Source organism: Cryptotermes secundus, unplaced genomic scaffold, assembly GCF_002891405.2.
Source record: "Cryptotermes secundus unplaced genomic scaffold, Csec_1.0 scaffold1927, whole genome shotgun sequence".
Lineage (NCBI taxonomy): Eukaryota > Metazoa > Arthropoda > Insecta > Blattodea > Kalotermitidae > Cryptotermes > Cryptotermes secundus.
In genome coordinates, this window is record NW_019726269.1 from 297,715 (window position 1) to 325,295 (window position 27,581).

A 27,581-nucleotide genomic window follows, 5' to 3' on the forward strand; every position below is an offset into this window, starting at 1 on the left:
GCTGACCTGGAAAACGCACATAAAAGCGAAGAGACGCCAACTTGATCTAAAGATCAAAAATATGTACTGGCTACTCAACCGCAAGTCCAAACTATCTCTGGAAAATAAACTAATCATTTACAAATGCATAATCAAACCAATTTGGACATATGGTATGGAACTATGGGGCTGTAGTAAACCATCAAATACCAAAATTCTACAGTCATTCCAATCCAAAACACTCCGTATGATATCTGGAGCACCATGGTACGTCTCTAATCAAACTTTACAAGAAGACTTCAAAATACCATCAATACAAGATGAAATCAAGTCAAACATAAGCAGATACAAAGACCGAACAACAGAGCATGTAAACCAGCTCATAAGTGACCTATTCACTCAGCCCTTAGAAAACAGAAGACTGAAAAAAATCTGGCCAGAAGACCTTCTCGATGAAGTGTGACCATACGGAGAACCATTACTGAATGGTACCCGTCATAAGCCTCTGAATTTTAAACCATTTACTAATTACTCATATTGTTACTATGGAGTAGATTGTAAATTTGCAATAATAATAAAAAAAATGATTACATGTGGCAGTCTTGAATTCCGTGAGTGGCAAAGCCAAATGAATATACCAGATAGTTACGAACATTATACTCTGATATCACAATTTAACGTGCCACGTAGACGTAAATATTCTAGAGAAGCGAGTCCGTCTTGAAAAGCTAACAGTCGCTCAGACAGACAAACAATTCCCTCACCTTTCACACTACCCAAAATACTTACAGGGTGCCCGGATGAAAGGTATCCAAAATAAAATCATTATATCTCATAAAGAATTTATTATACACAATAATGGGTTACACCATTATAACGGGAAACTATCAAAGTTCTTTTCTGCGTATATAACTTTCTCAATAAATTCAAATGTAGGCTCCCTTGATGGCACCTGGGACCTCTGGATCTGTAGCCAAGAACTCTGACCACTAGACCACAATGGCGGCCTTTATGACTAAACTACTGGTAAATAAATCGGGTAGGCAAAACATTATAACGAAAGTTAAAACTGTTTGTTATTTAGATTAATTCTAGGTCTTGCAATAACAAATCTATTTCAGCAACGATGACCAATTAAAAGTGTATATTACGCCGTGGTGACAGGGGGCGTGTAGGTAGCCCTCCACTGCCGCCATATCTTATGCTGTAAGGGGTTAACACAATAATACTAGATTACCCTCAGCCAGGATTCTCCTGGTTCTGGACCTTCTTCGTTGCATACAGCTCCCATCATCTATTATATCTTAAGAGGGTTGATGAAAATACTTAGGGCCGGTAGCGCGGTAGTCGAGCGTTCTCTGTTGGCTGGCCCCTTCCTCACTGTTACCACTTCGTATTGGCGTAGAGCGGGCGTGTCGGGTCTGACCCGCCTCTACCCATCGACTGTCACACGATATATTACACCTCTACGACAGGGGTGGACTTGATTGACTTGATATCTCACCGCTGTCACCAGTTATTATGTCTTAGTGACGGGGGTGGGTTAAAACACACTAAATCGCTTTGCCATTTCTCTGTGGCTAGTCCCTTCGCTACGTCAGTCAACCCTTCGTTGACTCGGCCCACCGCCGTTGCCATAAGTAATGCTTCGATGGCACGGGTGAGTAAAACACAATTACTAATTCTCTCTGTCAGCCACCTCTCGTTGGCCGATCTCCACCTGTGCTATCACTTTGTTATGCCTGAAGGGGCTAATGAAATATCTAAATTACTCTTCCCTTGTTCCCTCTCGGGACGCCAACTCTCTGTCTCCTATTAGCCTCTCACCCTTAACTTGCATTCTCATAACCCTTACTGCTTGTTGCATCCGGCTGCCGTTGGCCGCCTGGGTCAGTTACGCCCTTCGCTTGGGACTGGGAAAGGGAGGAGTTTGTGAGGGTGAATCATACTCTAGGTACATCCTACCCTAAGTACATTGTCTATTTACACTCTTATTTACAATCCTATTTACAGTATGAACCATGCCGACTTTCAGTCGGGACTACATAGCGTCTTGACTTTACCGTGCTATGAATTGATCATGCTCTCCCCTTCTGGGGTGTAGGACTTGAGTCTGTCTGTCTCTTTCTCTCTACTGTTTGGACTCATTTCGCATTTCTCCACCATTCTATCATAAAACTTCACCTTTAAATTATTCTGCCCCTAAAGTTATACATACTGAGAGCCTACATATATTTATCACAAAAATCAGTAGTCATAACACACTATCTAACGTCTACCATATTTACTACACTAGCAACCTTGCCTATTACTTGTTACATTATTTCTATTATTCTACCCTAAGGGCTCGCCGGGTACACTGGAGTCTGCTTTCAACATTTTTCAACCAACAATTTACCAACAACCATAAAGTTTAACGGCATGGTTAGTATGAGCAAACATGACTTACTTGAGATAAGAGACGCAGCGACACCACCACTTGTAGTACCCATGTCGGACAGAGCCTGCGGCTAATTGTTACGTTTTTAGATCGAATCCCCATTGAGTTTTTTTTTCTCAATTTTATACACTAATTTTGCTGGCACTGCAATTGGAGAAAGAGGGAGGTTAACTACTCCCTTTGTTCTACATTTCGGGGTGGAGGGTTTCCATTGGCTAACCCCTTTGGCGGTGGGTGGGTCCGTGGTACCTCATCGCTGAGTATTTGATAAATTCATTATACTCCCGTGGCCCAGTTAGGGGAGCTTCCTACTTATGCGATTACGCATAAATGCTGATCGTCAACATTCTTAACCTAGATCCCTAGTCCAGGTGTTGTCATCCTCGCTCTAATTGCCATAAAACGCTTTCGCAAGTCTCGTAACATTTAGGCAATGTCTTTTGATTTTCTAGTCTCAAAATCTGTGGCATAACAGTGTAAAATCGTAAAGAAGGAATCTGGAAATTATGTTTACTTCTACATTACACAGGGCCAAGAGTCGCGGTAGCGCAGTCGGTATAGCAACTGGCTACGGACTAGACGACGAAGTTGTGGAAGTTCTGGTTCCAGTTGGGACAAGAATTTTCACTTCTTCAATTTCTTCGGACCGGGTCTGTGTCCACCCTGGGGCTTTTTCGCCGGGGGTAGAGCGGCATGGGCGTCAAGCCTTCCGCTCACCTCCAACTAGTGGCGAGATCAAGAAAACGTGGCGTAGTGCTTAATTACTTAAGCACAAGGACAACTTTACCTTTAAGACACAGGACTACCATATTCCACTATTATTTTGATACGGTTAATAACAGATGGATGCTATATGGAGGAGGGCTGCAGTACCTCCACCGCAACCCTGCGAGTCGTAGAAGGCGAAGAAAAAGGAATCCGGTGTCTGGCGTAAAACTAAGCGATCCTGTCACTGGGAACATAATTACAGAGACCTGGTTCTCCAGGTTGGGAGCCGAAAGCAAGGGCGACGACCTCACTGTATAAAAACATTAATGTTGTGAAATCCAAGAAGTGAAATCTGGATCGTCTGATTCACGGAACAGACTAATCTGGTAGAATCTTCTAAGGAAAGCTATGGCTCAGAAAGAGTTGTTTTGCCAATGATGATGAATGGCAGGTGGACAGACCTTAACGCAGTGACAGCAGTATAAGATGCCGGAAACTCTGAACTTCTGGAACTATGAGTCCTCTTCGTACAGCACAGAAACTAAATGACTTTTCCTTTGTTCACAGACGAGCACATCACGAAGAACTGTCAGCAGGACATAACTGTGGTAGGGGAGGGCTTTGTGGAGACTCCGGGGTACCCCCAGTTCAATGTGGAGCGGAATTGCGCCTGGAAGCTACGGACGCAGGAAGGACAGCGCATCCAGTTATCATTCCTCGACATCTCACTCAGAGGTACTTGCTTCGACGCTTCCGAGAAGATGCTGAGATTATCTGGGCAAAAAGACAGAGGAACTAACAGGGGGACACAGAAAAATGCACAATGAGGAACTTCAAAATTTGTAACTTATTATGAAAAACTTAAATAGTTCCGTCCAGTGTGACTGGTTAAGATTTATTTTTTCTTATTTCAATTATTCATGCCCTTACATGTTTCGGTCTTCAGAGACCATGTTCAGAGGGACACCTTTACATCAATACAGTTAGAAACCATTATTAGCGTACATGTTCTAAAAGTTAAAATATACACACTCAATATAAATAATATACAATTGGGTGTCCCTCTTGAGACGACACGAACCTGGTTTACGAATTCCAATAGAATCTTAACAAACTATGTATATATTTTAATTTTTAGAACATGTACTGTAATAGTGGCTTCTAACAGTATTGATGTAAAGGTGTCCTGAAGATGGTCTCTGAAGACCGAAACATGTAAGGACATGTTTCACTTGTCACTTCACAATACATGTTTCGGCATCATTCTGCCATCCTCAGGCGTATCAATCACGTTAAACCTATGCACTGCCTGCCATCAAGTGTCCATTTATAAAATGATATAAAATTAGTGTTCGTCGTTGTTCAATAATAAAATTTATATATTACAACTTGTTAAGATCTATCATCTTGCATGCCGTATATCAAACTCGTGTGTAACGCCACTGAGGATGGCAGAATGATGCCGAAACATGTAGTGTGAAGTGACAAGTGAAACTGTATGCACTAAAAGACGGTTAATATATACACATTAGGGATATGAATCAGTGCAACAGGACGCTAAAATACAACATTATGTCAGGACATGAGTAATTGAAATAAGAAAATCTTAACCAGTCACGCTGGACGGAACTATTTAACTTTTTCATAATAGTGTGACGGACCAGAATGAAACAAATCAAACTGTAACTTACTCTTCACCAAATATTAGCGGGCCCTTATATGTAAACAGGTTGATGACCTTTCGGGCTCCGTCAAAGATGGTGAATGTTATGAATAGCTGAGCGACTATTAGCTTTTCAACAAAGATTCCGCTGCTCTGTTCTATGGAGTTATTTATTTACTTCCGTCTTTAATACAACACTGTTTACAATTACTCCTTAAATATTAAAATTACAATTAAATTGCTACATATTTCGGCCATATTTGGTCATCCTCAGGAAATTATTCTCACTTGTTGAAATTGCTACACAGAATTAGTTCTTAAGCTAAAATATTCCAATGTCACTCCATTTTCGTCGATCACTTATTAAAAGTACATCTCTTTGGGAACGTAACTCTTTTATGTCTTCTTGCCCTTTCTTCTTCTAGCGGCGTCCATGTTTTTCGTGCCGTTTTGTTTACTCCTATGAATATTGGTACGGCGTTGTTATTTTTATGTGCCCCATTAGCAGACATGTTCCCACGAAGTTGCTCTAGTCTAGTGTATGTCACTTTATTATTATTATTATTATTATTATTATTAATCCAGTCCACATGATTCATCACATTCCTATGAGATTATTCGGTCATCTACTCGTAGCTTTCTTAAGTGTCCTCTTCCCTTCACGTTTTCCAACTAACATGGCGTGTTACACGACTTGCCTATCTTATTTCTTAATGCATAAATCCTCCTACCTGATGTCTGGAAGACCAAGTAGCGTTACATATGGCAAGCGAAAAACTATTGATTTCAGATACTTTCGTTTTTAAACCTGCAGCCTATGGTAAACATGGTCCGCGCCATATCTCAAACGGTTAGTCGCTGGCTTCCCACCCCGGCGGCCCGGTTTAGATCCCGGGGTCTGCTCAAATGGGATTTGTGGTGGACAAAGTGACGCTGGGGCAGGTATTCTCCGAGTACTTCGGTTTCCCCTTCCAATTTTCATTCCACCAGTTGCTCCACAATCACCCTCACCTATCATCTGGGGCTGGTACAATAGGCCAGAAGTGGCCGCAGTACAAGGGACTTAGTCCCACCCCACTAGCAATAATGGTAAATATGAATAAATCACTGTTTCTTGCAACACACTAACATTTACGTTACACTTACAGGTTAGATGTGGTTTTCGATTCTTACTGAACATGTATGTTTGAAAATTAAGCTAATAAACAAGTTACAAGTAGAAAGCAAGAGTGCATTAATAATTTGTTATACAGGGTGATCCATTTAGTACAGTGCTCAAACAGAAAACACTACATATTACATCTCATAGAAAAAGAGAATATAAATGAGTGTTCACAAAACATGCCGAAAGTGTCCTCCGTTTTTCTGAATAAATGAGTGATGCCTAGTAATTCCCTAAATGTTCAATTTCTTCTTCGGCTACGATTTTAAATGCATCACTCTGTGTAATTATTTCTGTAGTTTATTTTGAAAAGAGAATTCTGGGCGATGAGTGGGTACTTTATCTAACTTTACATATTCTTCCCCCTCCACTGAGTATGACCGATGTTTTGTGCAGATATTGGTTCCTCAGAGACGAAATGCACAGACAGACTGACAGTGGAGGAAGAGGACCGAGAGCTGCTCTCCGTATGCGGAGAGAAAGAGGAATCAATCGTCATAGAGTCCGACGGCGGAGGACTGGACGTCTTCGTCTCCATCAGAAGCAAGAATATCTTCCCTAAGAGAGGCGTTCTTTTCCAGTACAAAGGTCAGCTGTTATTCAGCGACAGTGTGCGAGGGAATAATCTGATGCAGAATGACAGAAAACGGTATAGCTCAGGAACAGACAAATTACGGCCCACGAGGAGTTCATATATCTATCTTATATAAATAAAAATGTAAATGTTCGTTTGTTCAGGATCTTAAATCTCCGAAAGTTCTTCACCGATTGCTTCGAAATTTTGACACAACGTTGTATCCGAATGCGCGCGTGTTTTTATATACCCATTATATAGATGTCACACCTGTGGCAGGTAAAAACATGCGTCTTTTGAAAAACAGAATTGGAATTCGGAATTCAGAAGAGTCACCCCCATGGAAACGCTACAACAGACCGTTGCATAGGAAGTAACAATAGCGATACTGTATCGAAACTCCATGGTTACGACGAATACACGGAGCGTTCCCACAGAGACAACGCAATAACAATGGGTCGTTGCGTAGGAATCGCGGAATCAACAAAGCAGCGTTTCCGCGGTTATAACAAGGGCTCATTTGCATAGCAGCGGCCGAGGGTATTAAAGGGGGTTGAATTCATTCGCCCAGTCAATCTTGGAATAGCTGCCGCTGAAGAAGGTTGGAACCTAGACGCCAAGAGATACAGAAGTATTGGCCGAGAGATTGTGTAACCAGTAACTCTAATAGTGCAAGTGGCGATAATTGTAAAGTGTGCAGGAGAATCACAATAAAGATTCGCTATAATTAATAAGGCGTAAAGTTATTTGTAGCGTGACATACCTAAACAGACTACATGCATTACTGACGTGTGCAACACGTCACATCCACATTGGAATTGAGCTGTGTCGTTTACCATAGCGTTCATTTCGTGAGTATAGTTTATTTTTTCTTCTTTCGTTGTTTCTCATTTCGTTTTCTTAACTGTTTTCCTTATTTTTCAGTGCAATTGGCGGTCGAATTGAGCTGTGTAGATTGATCTGCGTTTGAATTGAAGTATTTCGTTAGTATTTTTTTTGTTTCTTCTTTGTTTTCCAGGTCGTGTTCTTTCCTTTTTTAATGTTTTGCAATTTTATATGTTTTTGTTATAACTTTCTTTCTTCTTCTTCAGTGCAATCGATCTGCTTTAGTTCATCCAAATAATGCCTCGCAGAAGATCAAACTTAGGTCGTCGTACTCGCGGAGCGGAAACAGTGCGACGAGTAACTGCAAATCAAACTGGGGAAGAACGGGCAGACTGAGCCACAGCAACGCGTGGCCGGGTACAGCTAGTTATTAATAATACCACACTTTAGATTACGTTAATTTGTTTGGTGTGAAATAGCTATGAATTTCCTAGTCGTAAGTTATATAAAGCCGATCACAGTGGCCGCGGGGTCTAACGAATGAACTGTCTTCGTTCGCTCGAACACTGGGATCGTGGGTTCGAATCCCATTCAAGACATGGATGTCTGTTTGCGTTTATTCTGTGTTTGTGTAGCCTTGCTACGGGCTGACCCACCTTCCAAACAGTCCTACCGACTGTCATAGATTAAGAAACTGAAATGAAACGAGAGTTTCACGGATGCCCTATGCTCCAAGTGGGAACAGGAGTAGAAGAAGTAGTAGTGGTAATTTTAGTGGTTATATAAAATATGAATTTGCCCTTTCCTGCTTCCTAGCGGAGACACAATAGGAAATATCAAAGCTATTACGATTTTTTTTTCTGTATAACTAATGTCGACAATGTTCTAGTACTGCATTTAAATTTTGGGGACGGATTTGAATACTTACTCCCCAAACCTATAATCTCTTCTAATTACGTGAGTAATGTTAACTACTTCAATTTCATTCTTTCTATAGAATGTTAGGTGTCGTACGTTGTCATACTGTTAAGGAAAGTAATCACATTTCCGGGTCAGGAGTGGGTATTTCTGCTTACCAAATACTGCGTGAACAAACAAAATGAATAATATTACAGATCTGAAAAGACTCTAGCAGTTTAATGCACATTATCCATATTACGAGCATTTTAAAATTGTGCTGATCCAGATTAACCTATTATGAAATAGTAGTAGTGCCGTATACAGTTAAATACGGACACTACAAATTAATTAGTAAACTGAAGTTCAACAGTTCTCTGCTCTCACCCCCCCCCAAGAAAAGCAAAAGAACAAAGAAAAAGTATATCAAATGTCGATCAACTATAAGAAAAAAATGACGAGGCTGTAAGAGGGCACAATACTGTCACGTGTTGGGTAGGTCACGCGACAAATAACTTCGCGTTGTTCTGGAACTAGCGAATTTATTCCACTCGCTCTTAAGGCGCGTCGACATTACTCGTGCTCGTGCGACTCGCTATGCTCGTGAGTAATGTGGACGATATGACAAATCACGAGACAAGCAAATTTAAAATTTTTAATTTAAAAACTATAGCCAATAAATTAAAATACGACTACAGCCTATACACACTGCGAGTAAATATACGGATCCTCGCGCGCCGAAGCCTGGCGAGCAACTGAAGTAGTGTGGACGAAGATTTACGAGCACAAGTAAAAGCCAGACGAGTCTCCCGACGAGCACAAGCCTGACGAGCAAGAGCACGAGTAATGTGGACTCGCCTTTACAGTTCCACAATTTACAGCTCCACAACTACTGCCATCGGCAGTATCACAATTACTTCCCCTGCTTCCATTCACTCCGGCGAATGCTAGACTGCAATTGACTGGTTACTCTCTCTCACTGGCAAATACTCGTGTTATGTAGCTTCCGCACTGACAACACATAAAGCAGTGACGTGATAGCTTTCACTGTTGCGTGACGTCGTGTTTACCGATTACCTAGCAACAGTCGCTGCACGGGCTCCCCTGTTGCGTGACGCCGTGTGTATAAAGGCGTTGCTCGACAACGCTGTGTAGCAACCAGCGCGCTTCGGTTCGGCTCGGCACGGCACGGACAAACACCGCTTTCCTTACTGTTGCGTAACTTGGCAACAGATCGTTTATCAAGGGTCTGCTTCGTGGTAACTCGTTCCACCTCCTGTTGCCCAGCAACGGTTAGACATGTCACACTATGATTATGACTTTCTAATTATACGAGTAAAATTTAATTAATTATTTCGGGCGTTTCTTTTTCTGTAAAATTTTCGCTGTTACTTATTTCGATACCGATACAAAAATAAAAAAGTTCTGGGAAGAATTATTCTCTTGCTTTCTTTTGACACGACACGGATCGCATAAAAAACGACGCCTCCAATAACTCTTCGTTGCCGCGGGAACGTCTTTACCGAGCTGTTACCTTCTCACGATAGGGGACACACGCGTCCGATTCTTCTATTGTTGCATGTATTCGTTGTTGCGGGAACGTGTTTACCGAGCCGTTACCTAGCAATGGAAAGAGGGATACATTTTTCCGAGCATCTGCCTAGCAACGATAGAGGGACACATACACTGACACACAGACTGATGGGAGGGTTTTATAAAGTACGCCATTGGGATGGTCTCCGGTGGCATGACGTACATAGCCAAGTTTCGTAAAGAGGGTTCAGGATTTCAGAATTTAATAAGGGGAATGCACAAATACTCAGACAGCACAGTGATCGCATAACTTATTTTCATTTTTTAAATACGGGAAATAGGCTTAAAACGGGTACTTCTACTTGCCGTTTCTAGACAGAGAACAGGAAGAAATTCGTGCATGACTGCGATGTTAACGAACATGAGGAAGAAAATAAGTTTCAAAATAACGAAATTTGGAAGAAAGTACTTGTGCACCGCATTTTTATCTTGCAGCGTTGGGATGCCCGCCGCTGAAGACGCCTGCGGATGGGTACCTGGTGGACCGCAATGCCTCGCATGCGCAGTATATGTGCTGTGTCGGGTTTGTGTTCCCAGACACCTCGAGGCGCGACCGGAGCCTGTACTGCGAAAACGGATATATGTGGACCACAGACTTACCGGACTGTATCAGTAAGTCAGCATTCAGTCCACCACTAAACGTGATGTCTCTTCAGATCACATGGAACAGAGGCCTTCTTGAAAAACTAATAATCATTCCGAACAATTCCACGCTCTTTAAGGAACCAAATGATTCCTTGTCGTATTCATGACTGGTCACTTTACACCCCACGAATCCAATCAACATCATCACACTCAAAAGAAAGTCGTCTTCTGGGTTTTGGCGCCGTGTATTCTTCGTTTTGGCTGACGTTTCGGAGGAACGTATCGCCTCCTCCGAAACGTCAGCCAAAACGAAGAATACACGGCGCCAAAACCCAGAAGACGACTTTCTTTTGAGTGTGATGATGTTGATTGGATTCGTGGGGTGTAAAGTGACCAGTCATGGAGTCTTATGAATAGACAAGGAATCATTTGGTTCCTTAAAGAGCGTGGAATTGTTCGGAATGATTATTAGTTTTTCAAGAAGGCCTCTGTTCCATGTGATCTGAAGAGACATCACGTTTAGTGGTGGACTGAATGCTGACTTACTGATACAGTCCGGTAAGTCTGTGGTCCACATATATCCGTTTTCGCAGTACAGGCTCCGGTCGCGCCTCGAGGTGTCTGGGAACACAAACCCGACACAGCACATATACTGCGCATGCGAGGCATTGCGGTCCACCAGGTACCCATCCGCAGGCGTCTTCAGCGGCGGGCATCCCAACGCTGCAAGATAAAAATGCGGTGCACAAGTACTTTCTTCCAAATTTCGTTATTTTGAAACTTATTTTCTTCCTCATGTTCGTTAACATCGCAGTCATGCACGAATTTCTTCCTGTTCTCTGTCTAGAAACGGCAAGTAGAAGTACCCGTTTTAAGCCTATTTCCCGTATTTAAAAAATGAAAATAAGTTATGCGATCACTGTGCTGTCTGAGTATTTGTGTCGATTACGGACTACATGCCATGGAGTTTTTTATGGCATTCTCCTCGATTTGACAAGTATCAAATTTGATAAAGATTTCGAAGTGTGAATCCCTTTATCATGCAATTTTCATCCTCCCTGGGTTAGCTATAACAATAAACAGCCGCATCAGGTTGTTACTATCGAGAAATAATTGATAATGTAATAGGAAATTCAAGAGAAGTGGGACAGAAGGTAGAGTTTTCACGTTGCTTCACTAGCTAAACACTGCACTGGGGGAGTGGATGTACACATCCACGCATTCTTGACCTCCGCAATAGCTGGAGATGAGTGGTCAGCTTCATGCTCCTGACGCTTTACTCCCGGTACTCAATGACTACGAGGCTGGATGGGCTCCAAGAAGAATCTTGCGCCTACCAGGACTCGAATTCCGACCCCTCGGCCATCCAGCTCTTAGCCAGTCGGCCACGAAATAGGATATATAATTTGTATAAGTCCAAGTTATGAAATTTGGGGCATTCATTGGAGTGAACTACAGTCCAGAATATCAGCATTTGTTCTGCACGGTTTGAGTTTAGTTAAGCCTGCACTAAACCTCACGAAACGGCGGACGTAACTGCAATCACTCACGAAACGGCCGAGGTAACTGCAATCAGACTCGGAGAGTAGAGCTTTTGCTGTGTTCACTCGGCCTAAAACAAGCCGATGGTTCACAGACACGTGAACAAATGCGCAGCAAAGATAGAATTTCAGAAGTAACGTCTATCTTGAATTAGAAAGCTTTCAGCACACATTAAATTGAATACACATTTGGTACATCAATGCGACGTTCATAACATGAAAAGCTGATGAAAAATGGAAATGACGTGGCAATGGGAATGGGGGGGGGCTGTTTTCCTGGAGGTAACACTGACCACTCGCCTCCATCTAGTGCCGAGAACAAAAATGGTGGAGCTATACCTCCACTTTCCCATACGTATTCATCATGGCTTGGAGCTTCATTAATTAAGCCCAGGAATAACATTGCTTATTTATTTACTTACTCATAACATAATTATTGTTCAGTTAGCTCAGAAACCGCAATAATTATGAAGAAAGCGCTCTGGACATAAAATGTCTCATTCTTTCTGCAGTGTTACTGATGTTCTCTGCGATAAATTTTGAGCGAGATATGGTCAGAAGACTAAAGCAGGCGTTGTATATATCCGCCGTCAAACGGAAATTTAAATGACTCGACAAATTTTCACAAATTTCTCCAGTACCAAATTTCAAGCAGCCGTGATAGTTAGTCGGTATTACGACTGGCTACGGGCTGGACTGCCGAGGGGTCTGAGTTCGATTCCCGGCAGTGCAAGAGTTTTCTCCACAGACTCCAGACAGACTGATGCCCACACAGCCTCCTATCCAACGGGTATGGGGAGCTCTTTCTCCCGGGGGGTTAAGCCACAGGGGCGTGAAGCTGACCATTCACCTTCAGCTAGTGCCAAGGTCAAGAAAATGTGAATCTATACATTCACTCTCGCATACGCCTTCATGGCGCAGTGCTTAATTATTTAAGCACAGGGACAAATTCACTTTACCTTACAGATGTAAACAGACCGTGCCGGTGAAGGCTGGATAATAATTTTCCCTTATCGCCACGCTGCGTCAAATTCCCTTATGCATCCGCTGCCTTAACATTTAAAGGGCAAAATTCTTCTCCTGTCCACAAGGTCCAAACCGGTTTGGGGCCCATGCAGCTTCTTATCCATTGAGTACAGAAGGGTAAAGCGGTCGACGCGTGAAGCTGACCACCTACCTACATCTAATGCCGAGGTCAAAAATACGTGGATCTATACCTCCACTCCACGATATATCTTCATGACATAATGCTTAACTACTTAAGCACAGGGACAGCTTTACTTTTACCAGTTTCAAGAAAATCGGTATAGTAACGAATGGACGGACTGACCGAAGTTACTAGACGCTCTGCAGCATAATTTCCCTACTGAATATCTCTTCTAGCAGAAATGATATGTGAAAACACCTTCATAGTCTACAAAGAACTGTCTTCTGTCACACCTTGTAATCTCGTAAAAAGTTGCAAACGTCTAGAAGGAACATGCCGTGGCTAAGGCAGCAAGTTCCTCCGAAACACTGGCAACTTTCTACCAGACTGTACGCCGCTATAGCCCAGATAAATGTAATGTGCATACTTTTGTGGTTCTGCTGTGCCATGACACTATGTATTCCGGTGTACGAGTACCCACAACAGAGGAGCACACTGCCCGAACGATGAGTTTCTTTAGTTTCCTACCAACGCTAAACACTTACAGGCCAGTAGGCTTCAGTAGCCTTTCTCATCACAGTGGTTGCTCTAAGCATCACCTGCTTAACATTAAAAGAATGCATTTTGTATTTATGTGTTTCATACTATCATGTGTATGTGCGTGGCTATATCGTAGAGACCGTATGGACTGGATATTGGATTTATTGACACAACCCGGAACTTCAATAAATTACAGCACCACTGAGAATCTCCACAAGTCACAGATCACTAAGTCAAAGTCAAAGTCACATTGCGACTGACGGTCGGTCAGTCAGTAAGTCTTGGTGTCGAGCCCCATCTGGGGCTCATGACCAGATATTAATTATTACCGTTTGACAGTTACGGTCTTGTTTCTGTGGGGCGTCCTCTCTGACGAGAGGACGGGTCTGTCTTTTGTATATGCTGCTGGCACTTGCCAGCGCAGTCTTTCTCGGGTACGAGTCCCTTGGGACTCGCGACAATATTTTGCTGTCTCAGATTTGAGACTTACCATTTCGTCGCCTCCTACGACTCGCAGGGTCACGGTAGAGATATTCCACCCCTCCTCCACACGGGGTTGTAAATTTCAAAGTCAAAGTCACATTGCGACTGACGGTCAATCAGTCTGCCTGTCTTGGTGTCGAGCCCCGACTTGGGCTCTTGACCAGATTTTTTTTTTCTTTATCAGCAGCGTCATCAGTAGCGACTTGAAGCACAGAGCAAATGATGCTCGAGATGGTTCAAGTTCGTATAGCAACAGGCGTGACCAGAGTGGTTTGAACGGCTGTTGTACTGCGATGTGGAAAGCAAATGGAAAAACTACCACATTATCACTTTTCCTGGATAGTCTCTTTCCAAAAACAGAAGATCGCATTAAGTGGAGAAACTGTTTTGGAAGAGACTGTGGACCTGTCGTCTGACAGATTACTGATGATGATGATGATGATAATTACTGTCCTGTTCATTTGGTGCGCCCTCTCTGACGAGAGGTCGGGTCTGTCATTTGTCAGTCATAGTCTGTGTTAGTAACTCCATTGTCAGTATTTACATATATTTACAAGCTAAGCTTTTAACCAGCCTGCTGTGTCTTCAACAGCGGTTCCTTAGCAACGGCTTCTAACAGTGGAGATTATTTAGCTCCTCGCACTGACGTCGTTACTGTCCCCATAACTGAACTCTTGTCAACTGTCAACTCAACTATAGCCTTCCTCGCAGAACTAGACTCAACTGCCAACACGCAACTGAGTTCCAGACTGGCGGCCATTCCACACCAACCTTCTAGTCTTATCTTCACAGGTCTGACTTCCAACTGACAACATCTCTCACTGACCAACCAATTACTTCATTTCATTCAACTGAACTGCACTCAGCCAAGTCAAGGTCACATTGCAACTGATGGTCAGTCAGTCAGTCAGTCAGTCAGTCAGTCAGTCTTGGGCTAGCGCCCAATCTGCGGCTTATGACCAGATATACTGTTTGACAGTTTCCGTCTTGTTTTTGTGTGGCGCCCTATCTGACGAGATGACGGGTCTGTCTTTTGTCAGAGTCATTTGTCATAATGTAAATGATATGTACTACATTTTACATGTTAAACATGTTAATAAATGTACATAAAATATCTGGGGTCCTCGCTATATAGCTTCTGGGCAAACCCAACAGAAAACACCGCTTCCAGCAGTACGTCTACTGTTGTTATGGGCGATTGACTAGCAATAGCTCGGATATTGTTTACGTGTTTACCGGCCGTTACCAAACAAGGAATGTTCCGGCGAGAGCTGAATGGACTGGGCTTATGACCAGTCAGCTCTCAAAGTCAGAGTCAAAGTGACCTAGGCACTCAATCCTTGAGCACACAGAATTATTTTAATCCCTGGACGTGACTATGCAATCTGTTTCAGACGTTACAAACACCATCTGGACCAGGAACAGTTCACTCATCCGGTTACCTGATACAGACACGAACCTAACAACTGCGATGGCTGCGGTCATCAAGGAGTCTGATTTCATTTACGGTAAGGAAAATTGTATTGTTAACGACATAAGCAGAGATACTAGTTCAGACAAAGCCTATGCTTATTCTCGTTATGTTCTCTTTCAGATATAATTCTGCCAACACTGATAATATGTCTACTGCTAATTGGAAATGGAGTCATAATATTCATAATCTTCTACTTAAGGAAAAGGTAAGCACGCAAACCTACATTTATAAATTCAATATTCCCAACTCTGAATTTCATATCGATAATACTCAAATGCAGTTTTTATGGCACAAAAAGGACACTGAGACTCTCTCCTTTTCAAAGATACTAGAGAAATAATCGCGTTTATTCTGAAAATAGTTAGAAATAAATAAATAAAAATTTGCGGGTAAAATGCAGAATTTCTTAATGTTAACACAGGAAATAAAATGAGGTAAAGATATTGCATCGGCCGGTCACGGCAGCCGAGCGGTCTAAGGCATGTACTGTCTTCGCTAGCTTGGAAACCGGGATCGTGGGTTCGAATCCCACTCAGGGCATGGATGTTTAGTTTGTGTGTGTGCGTTTTTCTGTGTTTGTATACAGGTAGAGGCCTTGCGACGAGCTGATCACCCGCCCAAGGAGTCCTACCGAATGTGTAAGATCTAGAAAATCCGAAGTGAACGGAGAAGTTCATGGAGGTAGGCCTAGGCCCACTGGGGCTGTAGTGCCAAGGAAAAAAACAAGATATTGCATCACAACCTAAATATAATTCTTCATCAATCACCATTTACAAGCGTAGTAATGGTGTGAAATTTTGAGCTAATGTCCAACACACTTAACACAGACAAAGGAAAACTGAAGACCACTGAATAATTACAAATGTATAAAATACATAAAAACATAAATAAGGCATAAACAACAAAATATTTGTACGTCTGGCAAACATTAATATCTTTGACTGAATCAGGGTAATGTACAAAAGATTTGCTTTGTTGGGATATTCTGGAAGTTGCGAACTCCTATCATGCTCACAGAAAATGGCGATTATCAAATTTAACATATAGCATAACATTCGGCAATTAATTTGACAACAATTCTGTTATTTCATATTAATATGACTGAGCCCAAATTTCCAATGCATTAAGCTTCCTAATTACATGCGTGCATCACGAACGGCCAATGCCGGTTGCGTATCAGGTAAAACTATCCCTGTAACAGGCCGTGGAGGCCCATAGGTCTGTAAGACGTCGAGAATCCCACATTTTCTTTAGGCAGTCGGCTCACAGATGGCGGTAAAGTTGTCCGCCTTAGGCGCCGGCAGCCCTTTACCAACGGGAAGATTCCTGGTACTCATTTCTGTTAGAGGCTGAGTCGACCCCAGGGCCATGTAGTGCGGCTGGAAGGATTAGGTCAATTGGAAAAATCCACTTCATCTTGACTGGAAACCGCAACCTTCCGGCTTGTAGCATAGTGCCTCAACCAACTATGGTACCGCGTACCTGGTTGCATATCAGTCAGTCGCAAATAAAATGGAAATATTATTCAATACACACTGAGACGACAAACTGAGGACTACAGGTAGTCTGTTGCGTGTAAAATCTCTTGAAAAGACACGGACCTCTGAAGAAAATGTCAATCGCATTAGGCATTCCAGCGAAGTCCGCACAAATCAATTCGTGCCGCTAGCTTGCAGTTACAAATTCCGCGTTCAACAGCGCACAATGTGCTATACAAAAGCTCCGCTTAAGAGCGTACAAGATTCAAATGATCCATGCACTATAACCGAGTGACCAAGCAGCACGCACAAACTTCGCTGAGGACACGCTAGAAAGAACTGATGCGTCACCCGATTTCCTCTGCCAAGTGTGCTTCTCGGAAGGGGCGACGTTCCATGTCAATGGAGCTGTAAATAGATACATCTGCTGGATTTGGGGCAGTCAAAATTCACACGTCACATGTGAGTTGGAGAGAGGCAGCCATAAAGTGAGCGTGTGGACTGGCTTATAGTACAAGACATGACCGTTTTTTCTTTTCGGAAAAGTCTGTGACCGGACATTCTTACTTGGACATGCTGGAGCTGTATGCGCTGTCCCAATTACCACCTCAGACCATCCTCCAACAAGATGGGGCGTCGCCACATTTCTGCCACCATGTTAGGAAACACCTGGACAGAGAGATGGCTGGGAGATGTATCGGCAGAGGTGGCCCAATCACTTGGCCTCCTAGGTCGCCAGATTTAACCCCATTGGATTTCTTTGTGAGTTGTGCGAAGAACATTGTCTACCAGGTTAAGATCAACAACCTTCAACACCTGAAAACCTTCATAAGGGACGCTGTGGCTATGGTAACACCAAACATGCTTCAAGCAACATGGAACGAGGTCGAATATCGTCTGGATATACTGTATGTCGTGCCACCAAGAGAGCACATGTTGAAATTTACTGAGAAAGTTATACACTCAGAAAAAAAAATCATAGCGTCCCTTTGTAATGGTGTAACCCACAAATATATATAATAAATATTTCTGAGACATAATTATTTTATTTGGCGGATAGAAGCGACCAGAAGACGAGGAAGAAGTAAGAAGATGCTGGATGACCTTGGGGACAGAAGAGGATATTTTCATTTGAAGGAGAAAGCTCTAGATCGCATCAAGTGGAGGAACTGTTTTGGAAGAGACTGTGGACCTGTCGTCTTGACAGATTACAGATGAATGAATGAATCTTTCTTCGGGACACACTGTATAGTGCTGATACTGATGGCGTTGCAAAACAAACCATAAAGAGAACCATGATGAACTGAAGAGAAACGGGATACTCAGTCTGTCAGCGTAATAGGAACCCATGCTTATCGCGTTGGCAGTATGTGCCATGCCGAATCACAGTGGCTGCGTGGTCTAGGGCATGAACTATCTACGCTCGCTGCGGTTAGTGGCTGGCTTCCCACACCGGCGGCCTGGGTTCCAGCCCGTGTCTGGTCAAGTGGGATTGTGGTTGACAAAGTGGCGCTGGGGAAGGTTTTCTCTGAGTACTTCGGTTTCCCCTGCCAATCTTCATTCCACCAAATTCTCCATCATCATAATCACCCGGGGCAGGTACAACATACCAATCAGTGGCCGACGTGCCGAGTGGACCCAGTTGGACTCCCCCCATGCGAATTAAAAAAAAAAATCTTCACTCGCTCGAAATCTTGGATCGTGGGTTCGAATCCCACTCAAGGCAAGGATGTCTGCCTTTATTCTGTTTTTGTTGTCTTGTGTACGTAGCGGCCTTGTGACGAGTTGATCTCCTTTCCAAGGAGTCCTACTGACTGTCTTAGGATTAAGAAGCTGAAGTGAAGCAAAGCATTTCACAGACACCCAATGCTCTAAAGCAGTGGTTCTCAACGTTTATGAGACCGCGGCCCAGTAAGTCCTTTCTTTATAAGCCGAGAGCCCAGTCCCAACAAATTTACTCGTAAATACCTTTACAGTTTTGTTAAAGTTCATGCATTAAGCTAACTATAAAATATTTATTCATGAAAAATGCTTAGAAAATAAAAATGACAAATTCCAGAAGAGCCTCTCGCGGCCCAGGATAATTGATGCCAGGGCCCACTACTGGGCCGCGGCCCGGCGGTTGAGAAGCACTGCTCTAAAGGGGAAGCAACAGAAACGAGGGAGAGATGGATAAACGAGAGAGTACATGTCATATGATTTTGCTACACTAGACATCATCTTACCGTCTTCACACGATGAATGCAGGTTAATTCTTCAGAAGGAAATGTTTTCGACGTGTTGCTACACGAAATTCATTTTGCACATGTAATTTCAGTCACTTCGGTTAATTAGCTGAAAGCACTGATATTTTGAAACACAACTGAACTGTTTACAGTTACTAGCGAATCCAACCGCACTCTGGACCTGTATAAATTGATACACAAACTGTTCCACTGCGTAAATAAATTAGGGAGCTTTAACATAAAACTATGGTAACTGTCTCTTCCGCCATATTATGATAACTGCAATTAGCGGGAACGTAACATGCGGCAAATGCATCAAGTTGGTTGCATATCGAATGTACGTACATTGATATTCGAGTGTATCGAGAATTTGAGAATCATGTCGATTATCGTATGACTAGATATGGTAATTTGTAGGAAAAATTTGTTCACTTAAAATAACAAGATTATTACTGTAATACGTTTATAAAAATTGTAGTAAGTTGTGTATTGTATTAGCAACTTGCGTTTTTACCATTTCTTAGACATGCATATTCCTGTGATCAGTATATGTAAAGGCGATGGCACACCAAGGAAACTGGCAACCACAACGTAACTGAAATTTCCGAAAATTGTTATCAGCCTGAGTTGAACACATGTTACTAAATGGAGCAGCACAAACTAAGGAAAATGCGTTGCCGTTTCCTCAATTTGCACTGGTCCATTCAGTAACATGTGCTCAACTCAGACTGATAACAATTCTCAGAAATTGCGGTTGCGTTGCAGTTGCAAGTTTCCTTGGTGATTCATCGGCCTAAACCTACATAATCCATTTTTTCAATACTTGAAAATTTGTTTTGATATTAGTCTTTTAAAACATATCTTATACTACTTTTATCAGAAATTAGTATATATTCTTATATTCCCGCATGTGCTTTGGCCCTTTTACATTAAATTATTTAATTTTGTATGTTGTGTTAATCGTGTAATGTTTGTCATTGCCATCAAAGACTTACTGCAATCATTTTAAAAATATACCCTTTGTAATTATTGTAAGCCTCATCGGCCTAACTTCATGGATCATAGTCCCTCTTGAGAAGCTAATAATCACTAAGTCAATAAGTTCCTCACATTTTATGAAACCCAAAAGTTCATTATTTTCACACTCAATTTCTCTAAGATCCATCTTAACCTTATCCTCTCACCTATGCCCAATCGGGTTCTCATTTTCAGATCTATTGACTTACATTTTGTGTGCTCACTATGTTCATGAGAGAAATAACTGTGCTGTTTGTCAAACACACAGGAGGAAATTGGCCCAGCAAGCTGATGATGAGGAGCTGGGAGCTATTTTCCAGCCTCATGATGGCAGCGTCAATGACAAAGCAATAAGTGTGTGACGTTTCCAGCCGGCCCAGGAATTGGAGATCCGGGCCTGTCGTTCTGACTTTTATGTGATGGGATGGGACTAAATTGAAGCTTTCAAGTGAGAACACTCAGTTTTCTACAGCTGTCATAATGTGGGCCATTAGTGTCTACTGTATCCTAATAATTTAAGTTTTTACTGTACAAAAGAATTCTAGTCTATAATGTTGGTGAGAATACGGCTTAATTTAATGTAGAGTAATGTAGCAGATAAAATATAGACATCTAAATTATTCTATTACCCTTCATCAAGTTGACCTAATTTATAAAAATACCTTGTTATAGAACAGTTGTAAGAACTTAATATATTGAAATACAGAATGGTACATGAAATGATCCAGTATTATATCTATTAATAAAATCTTTATTTCAACTACAATACGAGAAACTAACATACAAAAATAAAGGTCATTGCATGGAGATTTATTCTCTGTGAATCAAGTGTTCAATATGACCATCATTATGTCTGGCAACTTCTTCACCACGAACCTTGATGTTGTTGATTACTCGATGACACATATCATCAGTTATCTTATTGCAGGCTTGAATAATTAATGCTATCAATTCCATTACTGTTTGTGGCTTTTTCAGAGAAATCTTTTGCTTAAGAAATCCCCAAAGAAAGTAATCACATGGATTTAAATCAGGACTATTCGGGGGCCAGTTCTATTCGCATGTGAAACAATCAGGAAATTGGTTTGAGATGACACTGAACGGTAAGTTTAGGCAGCACTGTCATTTTGTCATAATACATGTTCAAATCACTTTTGAATGTCTGGATGTCCCTAGTTATGCTGCAGCCTTCCTTGTTGATATACTGGGCCTTTTTTGCAGCATAACTCTGACAGCCTCAATGTTCATTGGAGAATGCACAGATGAAAGCCAGCGACAGTTCCTCTCAAACACTGAACCATCATTATTAAACTGGTTTTAAATTTTATGAATGGTTTTGAATGAAGGCACCCATTGCGTTTGAAAATGGGCATGAAACTGCCGCAGTGTGATCACAACACTTTTTGTTCCAGTAAAGGAAAAAATTGCTTCTATGCATTGTTCTACAGACAGTCTTCTATTGTCAACCATCTTGTGTAACTGGTGCATGAGCAGTGTGACACTAGAGAATCCAGGAAGAGCAAGAACTAATCTCCATGATCTACTGTAAGTGTTACCATGTTACAAAACATTGTTCACTGCATGGTTGAGTAATGAATACTAAATCAAATACTGGATCATTTCGTGCACCATTCTGTATGTTAAATCAGATGAATGTTCTTAAACTGTGCGGTGGAAGCTCAGTAACTCATAGTACTGTGTAATAAGAATTGCAATACATGCCTTTAAACAGCCTGTAAAGAGAACACACAACTAGCACTCCTTGTCTGGCAACTAAATGATTGAAAATAGCAATCATCGTTATGGACATATGGGAAGTGATGCATGCAGTTTGTTAGGCATATAGCAATCTTCAGGGTAACAAATGAAGGCAGCAGGTTCCTCAAAAATGGTGGTACCTATGTATGAAAACTCATGGCACCACAGGCGAGAAGACTATAATCTTAATATTCACTGCCATGAGAATTCCAGATCTCAAAAACAGCCATGTATTTACATCATTACAAATTTATTATTACATTTGCTAACTCAATAAAAATTAACAAGCATCATATAATTATTGAACTGCAGTACTTCTACATGTCTTTAAAATTCATCGCTTTTGTAGCTTACCATATAAGAAAAGCATCATGATACTGTAGGAGATTATGGTACTGCAGTGTGACATCAGAGCACAGGATGTTGCAAGTGCTGTCAGTAGGTGGATCTGCAAACAGTAGTCCTTCTGTCATCGACTGTTATTATATTCATGAAAGACGTTTATTTAGGGGAGATCCTTGAAGCCTGTGCTTTGTATTTTTTCAATACATAGCATTACATTGGATGGTGGTTAACATTATTTTGGTCTGATATTTATGGCTTTTAATGATATATATCATGTTGTATTGTATTTTTGTGGTACTTACACAATTCTGAAAATTTAGCAATTGTATCCTGACACTTGTAATACCAAACATAATTTAACCCTGAAAGTTACATTACTGGTAGCCAGTAAGTTCAAAATACTCAACTGATAAAAAACACTGCCAGTTGCACTTCCAGGATAGTTCATAAGAAGATGTCAGTTGTTGCTCCTACATACATAATGTGGCATATTGGCCCTATGCAGGAACTGTTGAGCCACAGAGGCCTCGGGGCACGCATGCAACGCGAGAGTTGCAGATTGTATCGGCATGTTGCTAGTCTTCTGGGTTGCTGTGTCTGGTAAATGGATAGATGTTTCAGAGGAACATACTGCTTCTGATTTCAGGATTAAAGTGAGCCGAGATTGAAAAATGGCTTACCATTAACCCTGAAGATGGAGAACTTTGTTCCTCCATAATGTTGAACCCACCTACCAGACAACACATAACACTGAAGACAACAATGTGAAACCTCACTTATACCTGTATGCTTCAGGAATTTCGTTCCCATAATGTAACTACCGTCATGCAGTAGAGTCCTCGTTAAGAAGCTTAGTCTCTCAGCTAATCATGAAATCTCCTGCTATTTAAGAAACCCAGATTAATTACCTTGCTCACAGCAGCCCACAAATGCATCATGTCTTGGGCTAGGTGCATCCAGTCCATATCCATACCCCCTATTTTTAAGTAAATTTTAAGTATTACCCTCCCATCTATGCCAAGGTCTCCCAAGAGATCTACTGTCTTAAAGACGCACAGATTTCTTTCTTTCTTTCATATACAGAGTTAATTAACTGACAGCATGTTGACAGCTGGACTTCAGAACAGCCCCACCTGTTGAAAAGAAATATCCTCTGTTCATCTAATATTAATGCCTCCAATTTGAATACAATCTTGGTTCAACATAAAACAAGTAGTGACCAATGTACTGAAATGTGATGCTTCCACTATGCAGTCGGAGAGTGTATGGCACTAGGAAGATTTTTGGTCTGTTATAAGTTAATTCATTCACCTACTGTTTCCATCTTTAGCCTACCAGAGTTTAATTGTATCAATAGTGATCTCAGGGAATGTGTCTAAAGGTACTGCGTACGAGAAAATAAAAGCACAAATGTGTACTCATCCAAATGCCATAAAGCAGAATTTAACTGTCTACAAAAATACTCTTGCAATACTTTCTCCACTTCAAATCCTGCCCATTAGTGAACAAGGAAATAAGAATTTGATAAATTTATTTATGAAAATGAATGAAAATTTTAGTAAAGATAATTTTTCTCAAAATAACATTTTCTGTTATAATGTATCTGTGAGGTAATTACTGAGTTCCAGTTTTGTTCTTACTAATAGTAATAATTCAGACTGTGACTTTATATGGAGTCTAACAGCTTTGTGATGAGAAATGAAACTACGATTGCTTAGTATTAATGTGATAAAATATCGTTCATATAGTTTGAGTGGAAATAAGGGAAGTGTGTTTTATTGAACATGACTTATCTGTGTTTGTGTGGGATATCCTGACCGGCCTATAAGTGAAATGATGTTATGGCTGTCCCATTTCTAAAGCTGCATGGAGTAACAAATGAGTATATACGAGTAGGTGTTAAGCAGAAATTTAAAGAAGTGACGACATTATTTTAGTTTTAATGCTTTCCAGTATAGTCTATTAAGAGTAATAATCCATGTTTCATCACAACCCATGATATATAGAACATAATTCAGTGTCTGTTATGTTTAAAACTAGTTAAAGGAAACCAGAACATAACATCTATATATTAACATTCATAAGTAAAACTAGAATAACTGTTCAGAAGATTTATCTGAAATTTCATCAATATGAATTCATACCAGATAGAATAATATCATGCACAGACAAAACTTAGCAGCATAAAAATGTAACACTGTTTAACAGAAAATTAGTATTTCACTGAGCTAGGAACTTCTTGTTGTGGTATACTGCATCCTCTTCCTGAAGTTAGAAAACAAGAGGATTGGCTAGAGCATGAATTATGTTTACATTTTGTTCTCTGTTGAAGGGTTTCATAAACTTAAACATTATGATCAGAATAGCACACTCCTTCAGTAGTATGCAGTACTTACCATCTGAAATTCCATTTTATAATTGGTCAATATTAAAAATGTATGCTTGCAGCAAGAAAGATTTGGGTCTCCAAGATTCTGAGTGTGAGATATGTTGTCTAATTTGTGTGCTTGGGCTCGCTAGCAGATGCTTGCTTGGTGCGTCAATTATTGCTGTGATGTGTATTCTGTCCACATACTGGACATACAAATTATCACTGTTGCACACTTCATTGTTGTCTACACAACTTTTGTAAACACTTTAGTGGCTTCACAGAAGTGATAACTAATGTTTATACTCTGTAGTTACCAAAATGCTTGAACTAAATGTTACAAAGATGTGTAAAATTAAACTATATTTTAGGAATATTACAGTATTTCAGTCTTGCCTTCAAAAGTGTTAACAGAAAAATGATGTATCTAATCTTTAAAATTTTATGAAACATTCCAGTCTTGTACTAATGTATCAATTTTTCTGTTTATGGAAAAATAAAGTTTATATACAATCAGCATAATAATTTAATTCTCCCATTAGACATGTCAGTAAGATTCCAAATCTGAATCTCACCCTTAAGACCAATTCTCCAGGGCTGGATTTACAGTTGCAGGGGGGCTGGGGCAAACAAAATGGGGAGACCATTATCGGTGGCAACAAATTTAGGTTATGACAATTTTATTAATTTCTTATAATAACTGAAAATATATAACAACTTTTTGTGATTTTAAAGAAGCAAATGTCCAAATAAAATATGAAGATTCTATTTCTGTGTTGTTGAGGCCCCAAGGCAACTGCCCTGCTTGCTCCCCCTCAAATCTGGCCACCCAACTCTCCCAAGTTCCTTGTAATTGACAACAGCTCAAATTAAAATTACTGACTTTTGTAAGCGAAACTGTACAGTTTGGTAGGTGCCAACATTTCAGAGGAACCAGTTTCTTGTACATCCTCTACTCTAAAGATGGAGGCAGCAGCTTACTCTGAAACACTGGAATCTTATCAAACTACACAGACTCATATCCCAGAAGACCATAATCGGAAATTAACCTCCTTGAGAGATCATGGTGAGTGTAGTCACAGAGAAAAAGAGACATTTTCAATGATATGTAAGGGGGTATGGATGAACACATTCAACACAATAATAAAGATGGTCTTATATGGCAATGGAATGCATACCACCAGAAAAAAGACAAAAGAACTGGTAAGGAGGAATAAAACAGGTACTGAAAACCAAAAACTTTAATCAACAACTGGCTTCAAGAACAGACATGGACATAACACTGGAATATACAGACATGTAAAGAAATGTTACAGTAGGCTAATCTTATTATGAAACAATTTAAAGATGTTTCTAATTGACTGAATGGAAAAAATCTTATTCTTAAAAAACAATTCTCTTTTATCTACTGTAATTACAATTAACAAATGAAAGTTCTATTTCAGCTTTCATGGATCAGACCACTTGGCTTGTTGCATTTCAGAAATAACTTCAGACACTATGAATTTAGTCACCTGATAGGAACTCTTGCATGGTGTATCAGCTGACTGTAGGCCTCTACTTACACAGGGCAACATAAACACATAGTCCAAGCAGAATTTGAAACTATGATTCCAGCTTTGAGTGGTCACAGACAGTACACACCTAAGAAAACTGGCAGAGATGAAAGTTAACAACAGCATAAAATATTCAGCAAATACAATAAAGTAGATTCCAGTTAAGTGGCTGCCCTAAATATATGAAGTTGCGTGCAAAGGTTTAACCTTTATCCTACGGGCATTTAAATTCCGGTAAAGGCAGCCGTACGGAATAAATTTAAATACCCGCGATTAGAAATCCGTAAAAACTGTAGTCACTTACTAAATTTGCTCCTATTTCTGCAATTTCTGTGATAAACGAACGAAATAAACGCTGTTTTTTCTCGAAAGAATATAGAATCAGATATTGTAATTTACAGATTGTATAAAACATGTTAAAATTTTTTCACTGACTCCAAAGAAGAAATTTCCCAGTTTTTTGTTTCTCTACAAGAATTCATATGTTCTCGATACGTTTGAATGCAAGCTGGTGGATGACGACACTTGGCAACACCGCAGATGTCGTGTCTATCGAGTTTGTCGGAGTCTAAATGACGTACCTCTTTCGGAATGTGGATAGTGGACGAACGAAATAAACTCAGTGTCTTACTTCGCGCTCAGATACACAATAAGGTTCCTACTGTTCTTATACAGATCAAGGCTAGCTTTGTTTATGAAATTGTGTTGCAGTATCAACAGAGCGATAATAGAGCTTCGTTCCTGGAATTGTTCAGTCGGAGTATTTCAAAGTTTGATCGTACATGGCGTCGTGTCGTGTGGAATATTCTAGCATATTTCAGCTCATCAACGACTCGGTATAGATTGCTGTACCGACAATTCTGAGAGTGATGTTGAAGGTAGTGAATCAGAAAGTTATTTCGAAGGAGACCCATCATTTTCGTCGGCAACCTGGGGACCACCACACCAGCGTGGCACGAGGAGTGTGAATAATTATTCAGGTGGAGCTGTGGGCAAACTGTGGCAAACAGTTATAGCATCTGTTGTCGAACCTGGAAATGGACAAATAAGCTATTTTTCCATCTCCTTGATCTGAACAGTTACATCCTGTTGTCACACAGAGAATTTCGTCTCCCTCTTGTGCGGAACATGCTGGAAGGGGTCCACCTCGCCATCAACGGCCAGGGGTCGAACCCCTGCCGTTTTATCGGAGATATCTCGATTATAGAAGGCCAAACCACATC

General features: G+C 40.9%; 1 protein-coding gene across 2 annotated transcripts in view; it reads left to right on the plus strand.

Moving 5' to 3' along the window:
• The window catches only part of LOC111864168, a 132,508-nt gene extending 106,250 nt beyond the window's left edge, over positions 1-26,258 (plus strand). Inside the window, exons 4-9 of one of the 2 annotated variants that reach the window (XM_023851229.2) lie at positions 3,695-3,862; positions 6,349-6,540; positions 10,277-10,453; positions 15,532-15,645; positions 15,732-15,816; positions 20,600-26,258. In XM_023851229.2, coding sequence (XP_023706997.1) covers positions 3,695-3,862; positions 6,349-6,540; positions 10,277-10,453; positions 15,532-15,645; positions 15,732-15,816; positions 20,600-20,693 — 830 coding nt within the window. In that variant the 3' untranslated portion in view covers positions 20,694-26,258. The remainder of the gene's footprint in view (positions 1-3,694; positions 3,863-6,348; positions 6,541-10,276; positions 10,454-15,531; positions 15,646-15,731; positions 15,817-20,599) is intronic. The other variant, XM_023851230.2, reaches the window with a different exon arrangement.
• The last annotated feature ends 1,323 nt before the right edge of the window (positions 26,259-27,581 follow it).